Source organism: Dreissena polymorpha, chromosome 5, assembly GCF_020536995.1.
Source record: "Dreissena polymorpha isolate Duluth1 chromosome 5, UMN_Dpol_1.0, whole genome shotgun sequence".
NCBI lineage: Eukaryota > Metazoa > Mollusca > Bivalvia > Myida > Dreissenidae > Dreissena > Dreissena polymorpha.
The window spans coordinates 106,280,517-106,292,845 of NC_068359.1; the positions used below are offsets into that span (position 1 = coordinate 106,280,517).

The window sequence follows — 12,329 nt, forward strand, 5'->3', positions numbered from 1 at the left end:
GTAGTTTTGTCATTTTAATGTGGACTTGCAACACACACAAATACATGATAAAGTGGTAAAAATTTGGAATTCTTAACATACAAAACAAAAAATCTTGCACACAATGTAAATACAAATGACTGCATGGGAAACAGAAATCAAAAGTGAATATATATTTACCAATGTTGATGCTACTGGAGAGGTAAACAAGTTTTACTTGGTTCAAGTTCAGTTAATTTAGCCTAACCAGAACTATATTTTTATGTATAAGCTGATATGTATCAGTTAATGTAAATTAATATGAAACATTATTTTTACTTCAATACAGCTATTGAAAATTCGTGCGTAAAGTTTAGAACATGTACGGTAAGATTCATTTGTAACAATTTTGTTGTTTTATTGGTTTTACCACTATGCTGAATTTCTACAAAATAAATATAACAATCTGAAGTAATGGCAATAATTAATTGGAGTATTGCAATAATTGTTTTTAGATATTTGGGTTGTTAATGTTTCTGAATCCATTACCCGTATCACCAACACCCATCATCATCATCATCATTATTGTGCACCAACATCCTCATTACAACCAGAGTGTTAATATGGTTTTAATATCGCTGTAAAAGAAAAAACTGCCTCGCCCCCGGTTGGCAATGTTTTTCAACTAACTTTAACCATTTTAGAACTCAGCTGAGCTATCATAAAAACAAATGTTCTGACCAAGTTACATGAAGATTGGACTATAAATGTGACTCTTAGTGTTAAAAAGGTTTTACTATAGACATATTAAGAAAACTGCCTTGCCCCTGGCGGCCATATTTTTCAATGGACCAGACCATTTTCAAACTCAACTGAGCTATTATTAAGACAAATGTTATGGCCAAGTTTTATGAAGATTGGACAATAAATGTGACTTAGAGTGTTAACAAGGTTTTACTATAGCCATATCAGCCAAACTGCCCCTCACACTGGGTGGCCATGTTTTTTAATGGATCGGAACCATTTTAGAACTCGGCCGAGGATATCATTAGAACAAATGTTCTGACAAAGTTTCATAAGATTGGACCAAAAATAAGACTTCTAGAGTGTTAACAAGGTTTTTAAAAAGTCATATAAGGAAAACTGCCCCGCCCCCTGGTGGCCATGTTTTTCAACTGACCTGAACCATTTTCGAACTCGGCTGAGATATTATTGGGAAAAATGTTTTGACAAAGTTTCATAAAGATTGGATAATAAATGTGTTAAGAGTGTTAACAGGCTTTTTCTTTAATTTGACCTAGTGACTTAGTTTTTGACCTCATGTGACCCATTTCAAACTCGACCAAGATATAATTGGGACAAATCTTCTAACCAATTTCATGAAGATTAGACAATAAATGTGGCCTCTAGAGTGTTAACAAGGCAAAATGTTGACGATGGAGTATGCACGACAGACAAAAGGTGATCACAAAAGCTCACCATGAACATGTTGTGCTCAGGTGAGCTTAAAATAAAAATATATGGTAAATTATTCTAGAAGGGAATATACATTCACATCAACACCAGTGTCAATGACACACTTTAAAAGCATGCTAAACCCCACTGGGCATGCACATCTATAAAACAAGTGAAAAACTTATATATTTATTAAAGTGGATACAGACATATAAAAATTTATGAAAAAGCTATACTGAATTAATCAACATAAAAAAAGAAAGTTCAACTTGCATGTGTTGTTCAACGACAGTTGTTCATGAGGTTAATTGGAAGCGACATAATTTTCAAACATGAGCTCTAACACAAATGTGGGAAATCGCCCTTTCATTTGTATTCATTTGGAAATACCCTGGCTGTATAGCAGATGCATGGATGGGCATCAATCCGAAACAACCAATCCAGGGCATTGGTAAGTGCATCTTGACAACATATTTAAATGCCAGTCTCAGCAGAAATGGCATTTTTGTCAGTAATAATGCAGAGATCAAACAAGGACTTTGGCCAAAAAGGTATCACATGCAATCCATTCAATCAAACAGAAATACTTTATCACACAAAGTTAGCAAAACCATCTATTCCATACTACATGTATTCTGGTGCTTGATACATATTCTTGCTTGTCATGTACATAACATACTCCCTCTATTCCAATCTCTATAAATTTGGGATGGCAAAATTATTCGATTGAATGGTCAGTAATCGAATAACAGAATTCATATTTGCATTTATGTTTCAAACGTAATTGCCCTACTATTTAATGAATTTACTAAGTGGCACCTGAAATCACTTGGAGTTCTTTGTGTCAAACTGATAACGCGGCCCGTATCAGCATTGATTGCGCAATACAATATACACACTCTAAGAAAGGCCCCAAACTGTTGAGCCATTAAAATGTGTGAATTACTCAAATTGCGCAATGCAATATAAACACTAAGAAAGGGTCTCAACAAGAACTATTAGACCTTGAGCCAGGACGATACTGAAGCATAAATCGCATTAAAAAGGCGCTGTCACCAACGACAGGCTTTGTGATGTACTTTGCATGACTTATTGATATGTTTCTTTTCAATAAACGTACATGATATCATTATTTTAAAATTTCAAATAAAAATAAAATTCTATGACATGATGTTTTTCCTTATATTTATTCTTTAATATTTGGTGTACTTTGCATGCCTTATTGATATGTTTCTTTATATAAATGTACATGCTATCGTTACTTTAAAATTTCAAATAAAAATTAAATTCCATGACATGATGTTTTTCCTTCTATTTGTGCCCGATTACAGTATCGGTCATAGTATTAGCCGACCGCTATACAATTATTCAATAGCAACTTTAATAAACAGCCTCGTATTCAGCAAACAGATATAACTTACAAAACAATGGAAGTTAACACAGAACAAGTTTCACTTTTTTTCTGATATTTTTCGCCTAAATCAATCCAGCTGTTTTATGCAAATATTCAAATATTGATTGAATGGATTTGCGAATATCCGAATACCGATATAGGTATTCGATGCCATCCCTACTATAAATAGTAATCTTTGAAAACTGAATAGGCTCCCCAGTACCAATTGGCTTCCAACTTTGATAACTTTAACATACTTAAATCATGATATTTGTCATAACACATCATCATATATGCCCAAACACAGAATGACAAAGTACATAAGACACAGTTACAGAGGTGAACCATTATTACACACATTTATTGTTGCATTGTTAATCTAAACACATATTAGCCAGACACACATCTGGTGATCTCCATAAAACTTGAATAAATATATGTACACATGGAAAGTGTGGTTCACTATACACTAAAAAGCACATACAAAGTAACAAAATAAAGCATGATAAAAAACAAAACAAGACTATTGCCAAGCAATATATGTCCCCTACCAGCTCCACCATTGTCAGATTATTTTTTTATTTGTTGCCATAGCAACCAGAATTTGTGACGTAGGAACAAAATGAAATGACGTGCATAATGTCCATATTGCCATCTATCCATGTTTCAAGTTTCATGAAAAAATATGAAGAACTTTTAAAGTTATTGCAGGATCCAGAAAAGTGTGACAGACAGACAGACGCACAGAGCGCAAACCACAAGTCCCCTACGGTGAAACCGGTAGGGGACAATAAAGCATGATACATGTAACATAATAAGACAATGACTTTACTGCTACTGACCATAAAGGCTGAATGGTCTGCAAAACACTCTGGTACAAATATTTGGCTCTTAATACTAACTGATAAAAGAACACATACATGCATCTTTTTTAACAGATTGGCTTTTACACTGCACATTACAAAATGCTGTAATGTTCATTTAACACCTCTGAGTTTAATTTTCAAGTGTATGTCTACATATACAATATAAGATGTTCAGTTTATACCTACAAACTGATATTAAACACCTTATATTTTAACTAAATTATAAATATGAGAGGTAGAATGTGGAATATTAGCAATTGTCCTTTAATGATGTTGCTGAATACACACATTGTTGTGATGTAATAGTGATATTTATTAGTTTTGAGATATTTGTTAGAGTAAATATGCTTGGAGGCATGATATCAGTGTATAATACAAGGCACTTTATCAGTGTATTATGCTAGGAGGCATGATATTCCTTATTTTGTTCTTCTGGTATATCACACAGTGAAACATTAGTGTCTGTGAACACATCTAGGTTATCTGACAAGTGTCTGCTGTTGTCATGGTCACATTGCCCACTCTCCTGAAGGTCACTGGCGTCAAGATAGTCTGTGGTCTCCGAGGAAAGACTCCCAATAGATGCCCTGGAGATGAAGGGCCGGTCTGTGGAGGCGCGGGGCGTATACCCTGCAGATGAGGACCCATACACGGACTCACTGCAGTTGTTCATGTCTGCAGAGCAGGGCAGCATCTGATCTGTCTCCTTGGCGTCTATCTCATGTGAGAAGGTTCCCTGCTGCCTGTACGCGGCTGTGATTGGATGCAGGCCCACAGGGGGCCAGCTGGGAGTTGCTACTATCTCCTCCTCAATCTGACAGTACTCATACTTGAGACCTGGGCAGCAACGCTCTCGTAAAGCATTGAACTTTCTTCTGAACACTTCATGGTCCAACAAGAAGGTCTGGAAAACAATCAAATATTTCATAAAATATGAGGCGCTAAGGCTCTCACCTGAGACCCTTAGGTACTGTTCTTTTTTTAAGAAGGACAATGCATGACTGACAACAGGTGATAGCAAAAGCTCACCATGAACTTTTTCTACTAAGGTGAGCTAAACAAGAGGGCAATGATGACCCTGAAGAACTAATTTGTGATCAAGAAAATTTACTTGCAAAACTTAACCTAATAACGTATTTTTTGGACTGATGTGATCAAGATAAACTATGCCAAGATTGTCAAGATGGACATTCTGACCAAGGTTCATAGAGATCGAGTTTATAATGTGTCCTCTAGAGTGATAACAACATTTGTCAAAGATTTTATCAGATGCCCTTGATTTTTGACAACAGACGACCCAAATTCTAAATCGGCCTAAAGATTGAGTCATAAATGTGGCGATAGAGTGAGAACTAGGTATTTGTAGATTTGACCCAGTGACCTAATTTTTTTAATGCATGTGAACCACAGTTGAATAAGTCATAGATATTTTCAAAAAAAACATTCTGATTGGATGAAAAATGTGGCCTCTAGTAAGATAACAAGTTAAACATTGACACACACACAGCCCTGCAGATATATGACCATAAAAGCTTACCATAAATAGTAACTAGAGCTTTGTCACAGACGTGACGAATACCCCCACATGAAAAGCGGATGAAAAGTACTTGAAATAGGGAACACCATGCTGAATGTGTAAAACGTACTTAGTTACCCTGTGACCTAGTTTTGGGCCCGGCATGGCCCATGTTCGAACATGGCCTAGAGATCATTTAGATAAAACTTCTAACCAAGTTTGGTAAAGAGCGGATGATAAGTACTTGAAATAAAGAGCGGACACCATACTGAATGTGTAAAACGAATTTTGTGACCCCCGTGACCTACTTTTTTGCCCGGCATGGCCCATGTTCGATCTTGGCCTTAAGATCATCTTGATAAAACTTCTGACCAAGTTTGGTGAAGATCTGATGAAAACTACTTGAATTAGAGAGCGCACACCATGCTGAATGTTAAAAAACGCACTAAGTGACCCGGTGACCTAGTTTTTGGCCCGGCATTGCCCGTGTTCAAACTTTGCCTTAAGATCATCTTGATAAAATTTCTGACCAAGTTTGGTGAAGATCTGATGAAAACTACTTGAATTAGAGAGCGGACAACATTCTGAATGTTTAAAACACACTAAGTGACCCCCTGACCTAGTTATTGACCCGGCATGACCTATTCATGACATATTCAAACTTGACCTAGACATTACTCGATACAATTTCTGACCAAGTTTGGTTAAGATCTGATGAAAACAACTTGAATTAGAGAGCGGACACTTAATACGGACCGACCGACAGACAAGTTCACTCCTATATACCCCCCTAAACTTTGTTTGAGGAGGTATAAAAACTGGATTGCTAATAATGCTCTTACCTCAAGCAACACAGAGAGAAAGCAGTTGACTGCAGCCACTCCCAAGAACAGCAGTCTGTAGGTGACCACAGGTGGAGATTCCAGCTGGAATACAGCACAGCATAAACACTATATAGACACCTACTTGGAAAGTATAGCACATTAAACTTAAATTTTGTCATCAAACAATAAGTAAAACTTTACAGTTGGCTTCAAATACAAAACAAGAGATGTGTTTGTCAGAAACACAATGCCCCAGACTGCCCCGCATTGAAGCCATATATTTGACCTTTGATCTTGAAGGATTACCTTGACCTTTCACCACTCAAAATGTGCAGCTAAAGGAGATACACATCTTCAATATTGCAAAAGTTATTGCAAAACTTTTACCAAGGTTAAAGTTTTCCACAGAATGACAGACAGACAGACAAACAGGCCAAAAACAATATACCCCCGATCATTCGATCAGGAAGCATAACAATCATTATTCTTCTTCAACTGGATAAGCTAAACTCACAGGCAGACAGTGCTAAATAGTGAAGAAACAAGAGATATAGTAAAACAAGTATGACCATATTATTTTTTAGCTCATGGTGAGCTTTTGTTAACGCCTTTTGTCCGTTGTGTGTCTTCAATATTTGCCTTGTTAACACACTAGAGGCCATATTTGTTGTCCGATCTTCATGAAATTTGGTCAGAAGATTTGTCTCAAATATATTAGACGAGTTCGAAAATGATTTCGGTTGATTGCAAAACATGACGCCTGGGGTAGGGACATTTTTCTACGGCTAAAGTAAAACCTTATTAACCCTCTAGAAGTCACATTTATTGTCCAATCTTCATGAAACTTGTTTAAAACATTTGCTGTTATGATATCTTGGATGTGTTTGAAAATGGTTCTGGTATGTTGAAAATCATGGCCCCAAGGGGATGGGGCAGTTTTCCTTATATGGCTTTTATAAAACCTTGTTAACACTCTAAGTCATATTTATAGTCCAATCTTCATGAAACTTGGTAAGAAAATTTGTACTTATGATATCTTAGATGAGTTCGAAAATGGTTTGTGTCTGTTTGAAAACATGGCCGCTAGGGGGCGGGGCATTTTTCCGTATATGGCTATAGCAAAACCTTGTTAACTCTCTATAAGTCACATCTATGGACCAAACTTTATGAAACCTCGTCAAAAGATTTGTTTAAAAGTAGCTCAGCTTAGTTCAAAAATAAGTTTAGTGTGTCAAAAAATATTGCGCTTAGGCAAGACATTTTTCCTTATATGGAAATAGTAAAACCTTGTAAGCACTCTATAAGTCAAATATTTAGTCCAATCTTCATGAAACTTGGTCAGAACAATTGTTCTAATGATATCTTCGATGAGTTCATAAATGGTTCCTGTCCGTTCAAAAACATGGCCACCAGGGGGCAGGCGATTTTTCCATAGTAAAACCTTGTTAACTATAAGTCACATTTATTGTACAATTTTTGACGATGCTGCAAAGCAGCTCATCTAAGTTATCATACCATGAACAAATTCTTCACAATGGCGACCTATGTAAAAGACCGAGCCAGTCTGATTGAGATAGCTCGATTTTTCTAATCGGCATACCTCGCTGATTATCATTGATAAAGGTAAAAGAAGCTCAGCTATAAATAGCACAGCATATTCTGGGAAAAAGATTTAATAATAGTTTGAAAACGTTAATCTTAAATCAGTTATATTCAATCCATTATATGTTTATAGATCAATGAAACAACTATGCATTTTCTGTATTGTATTTGACATTTGTAGTGATTCTGTAAATAAATTGCGAATGAAAACGTGTATAATTAACGTTTAACGCAATCATAAGTGTAATGAAAACGAATTATTTCAAACCTGCCATTTGTAAACGTTGTAGCGAGTATGGTATATAAACAGCATAATAGCCATATAATATCTATGAAACTCGCTCTTATTCGTGCTTTCTCATTTTGCATATTTAATAAACTTTTCAAACAGAAATTACAGAGCCACATCAGTGCACATAATATGTTTAATAATTCATTCGTTTGTTGGATATTGTTTGCTGTTTTAAACACATATCGCGGAGATTTAGTCAACCTTACCATGTGTTCATGGGCGAACTAATGTATTCAAGTACTCTTACGACTATGTGCTCATACCTACTTTCGGAAATCATCATGAAATTATTGCCATACTTAACGAACAAACATGCCCAAGTTTATTGAATTAGAAAAAAATAATAATCAAAAGAGAAAAATTATGTGAAATCACGTCCGTACACATGACATCATTAACTTAGGAAAGAAAACAACGAAATAGTTTGGTATGATATACGTGTGAAATTAAAGAGCATGGTGCAATTAAAGATCATGTCAAGTTTTGAATATATCTGCTAAAACGTAATGTTATAACCCACAAACGTTTTACTGTAACAGAACGTTTTTTAAGATAAGTGGTACAGAAAATACACGTCGAATAATTTTGTAAAGATATTTCTTGTTTTATTTGATCGATAATGTAACCCGCCTCCCAGTTTCGCTTAATGGGTCAAGTTCCCCATGGGTACTGCTTCCCTGTACCCCCAATTTTTTTTTCTTACCCAACATTTTTCGTACCCAATTTTTTTTGTACCCAATTTTTTTTCGTACCCAATTTTTTTCGTACCCAATTTTTATTCCTACCCAAATTCTTTTTCCTACCCACATTTTTTTTACCCAATTTTTTTTGGCATAATTTTTGGACCCACAATTTTCGTAACCATTTTTGTTTCGTACCCATTTTTGTTTTGTACCCACATACACAATGGTCATGTAGATAAACTTAAATTGATGCTTTTATATCCATCCTCTTCAAAAGCATCGTCACATCAGTACTGTCAGTACTTTAATTATGAAACTTGGTCAGAACTTCTGTTCTAATGAGAGCTGGGCCAAGTTTGAAAATGGTCATTGTTTGTCGAAAAATATTGACGCCAGGGTTTGGGGCATTTTTCTTTATATGGCTATAGTAAAACCTTGTTAACAATCTAGAAGTCACAATTTTAGTAAAATATCCATGAAACTTGGTCAGAAGATTTGTTCTAATGACATCTGGGCTGAATTTGCAAATGGTTCCTGTCTTTTGAAAAAACATGGCCACCAGTGGGCTGGGCATTGTCCTTACATGGCTATAGTAAAACCTTGTTAACTCCCTAGTTTATATTTTGGCCAAGTTTAAAAATGGTTTCTAAAACATCTCAAAAGTTGCTTAGAGCAGTTCAGTTCCCAAAAAGAGATTATTTTTAACAAATTAAATGTATAGATGTAGCCTGACAACTAGCTGTGTGATCTGGTACTTACCTCAAAGAAGTTCTGCATCCAGCTAGGGGGGTAGATGGTGAGGAACGCACTGAACCCAACACATGCCAGCAGGTTGGCAACAAACAGGTCTGAACACACAATACATCATATTAGCATAAGGTCTGAACACACAATAATACATCACAATGGCATCAGGTCTGAACAAACAACAATACATTACAGCCACATCATTTATGCGCTGTACCTATGTGACATACATCTTTGCACAGACCATTCCAAGACTGTGATCCATATTGAATCTAATAAGACCCTTTTGTTTGCCTATTTGTCACATGCTTGTTATGTGTACTAATGGCCTAAATGTGTACAACTGAAGACTATATCACTGACTACATGTGTACAACTGAAGACTATATCACTGACTACATGTGTACAACTGAAGACTATATCACTGACTACATGTGTACAACTGAAGACTATATCACTGACTACATGTGTACAACTGAAGACTATATCACTGACTACATGTGTACAACTGAAGACTATATCACTGACTACATGTGTACAACTGAAGACTATATCACTGACTACATGTGTACAACTGAAGACTATATCACTGACTACATGTGTACAACTGAAGACTATATCACTGACTACATGTGTACAACTGAAGACTATATCACTGACTACATGTGTACAACTGAAGACTATATCACTTACTACATGTGTACAACTGAAGACTATATCACTGACTACATGTGTACAACTGAAGACTATATCACTGACTACATGTGTACAACTGAAGACTATATCACTGACTACATGTGTACAACTGAAGACTATATCACTGACTACATGTGTACAACTGAAGACTATATCACTGACTACATGTGTACAACTGAAGACTATATCACTGACTACATGTGTACAACTGAAGACTATATCACTGACTACATGTGTACAACTGAAGACTATATCACTGACTACATGTGTACAACTGAAGACTATATCACTGACTACATGTGTACAACTGAAGACTATATCACTGACTACATGTGTACAACTGAAGACTATATCACTGACTACATGTGTACAACTGAAGACTATTTCACTGACTACATGTGTACAACTGAAGACTATATCACTGACTACATGTGTACAACTGAAGACTATATCACTGACTACATGTGTACAACTGAAGACTATATCACTGACTACATGTGTACAACTGAAGACTATATCACTGACTACATGTGTACAACTGAAGACTATATCACTGACTACATGTGTACAACTGAAGACTATATCACTGACTACATGTGTACAACTGAAGACTATATCACTGACTACATGTGTACAGCTGAAGACTATATCACTGACTACATGTGTACAGCTGAAGACTATATCACTGACTACATGTGTACAACTGAAGACTATATCACTGACTACATGTGTACAACTGAAGACTATATCACTGACTACATGTGTACAACTGAAGACTATATCACTGACTACATGTGTACAACTGAAGACTATATCACTGACTACATGTGTACAACTGAAGACTATATCACTGACTACATGTGTACAACTGAAGACTATATCACTGACTACATGTGTACAACTGAAGACTATATCACTGACTACATGTGTACAACTGAAGACTATATCACTGACTACATGTGTACAACTGAAGACTATATCACTGACTACATGTGTACAACTGAAGACTATATCACTGACTACATGTGTACAACTGAAGACTATATCACTGACTACATGTGTACAACTGAAGACTATATCACTGACTACATGTGTACAACACTTAACCTCCTATTGGGAGTAGTCTGCTTTTCATACAGTAATAATTAGGGTTGTAACGAATACACTAGGTGCTGAATACGATACGTATCACGAATACAGGGTGGCGAATACGAATATTTATTCGCGAATATGAATTTCAAAGAACAAAAGTAATACTGACAAATTGACATGACATTATATAGTATGAAACTATGAGTATTTGTCAATTTGATTAATTGAGTATAATTGCATACTAAAAATATGAAATATAACACTTTGAAATAACAAAACACTGACTAGAACTGCTTAAACTTTCAACACAGTTTTGAAAACATGACTAGTACCAATAAAATCCTTGAGTAGAACAATTAAGCAACTTGAGTCTCAATGATATCAATAGCATTCCCTTTGCTAGGCTCCATGTTTGTTGATAACTTGCACAATCATGGTCGTAAAGATAAACAAAAAAGAAATTCCATCTGCTAATCATTTGTGTGTATGTTTGAGCATCAAATCACTCGTATTTACCAATAAACATTAAACAACCATCAAAAGATTTTTCAATTCAATGTCGTAAATATTCAATCGGTGCCTGCCATTTTTGATGATAATCTCACTGTGTAACATAGTGGGTGGAGTAAACATGATGAAAAACGCTGGAATAAGGAGAAGAACATTTAAATATAGGGGTTTATTGTATGAACCTTCATTTGTAAGTTAAGATAAGATGATTAAACTTTCAAACTTGAAACCACATTGTTTGTTTTCGTCAAATATTCGGTTTGGGAGGTGGCGAATAACGAATACGATTCGCCCACAGCCGTATTCGAGTAATTTGAATGTATCGTTACAGCCCTAGTAATAATGGCCACAACCTTCACCACAAAAATCCTAAAATAAGTTGCAATAAAATATTTAAAATACTCTATTTGTTGTAAAACATTTAAAGTAAAAATTTATTTATGGATCTGAATGTGCATTTTACTCCAACATTTCTGTAAATATACAGAACTATTTTATGTATTTGCTTCTGCAGTGCCAGAATAACACATGGGTAATTTTGTAAAGATGGGTTTCATGTGTGAGGGGGGGGGGTAACTCATTGTTTGTGTAGATGGGTTTTATGTTGAGGGGGGGGGGGGGGGGCACTCACTGTTTGTGCAGATTTGTTTCCTAAAGGGGGCGAGCACTCACAGTTTGTGTAGATGAGTTTTGCG

The 12,329-nt window shown here is 35.7% G+C and overlaps 1 protein-coding gene across 3 annotated transcripts in view; it reads right to left on the bottom strand.

Annotated features, from left to right (window-relative positions):
• Positions 1-12,329, bottom strand: part of LOC127832131 (polyamine-transporting ATPase 13A3-like) — a 97,026-nt gene continuing 84,697 nt past the window's right edge. For all 3 annotated transcript variants that reach the window (XM_052357368.1, XM_052357369.1, XM_052357366.1), the window contains 3 exons: positions 9,349-9,437; positions 6,031-6,114; positions 1-4,576 (listed from right to left, as the gene is read on the bottom strand). In XM_052357368.1, coding sequence (XP_052213328.1) covers positions 4,073-4,576; positions 6,031-6,114; positions 9,349-9,437 — 677 coding nt within the window. In that variant the 3' untranslated portion in view covers positions 1-4,072. The remainder of the gene's footprint in view (positions 4,577-6,030; positions 6,115-9,348; positions 9,438-12,329) is intronic.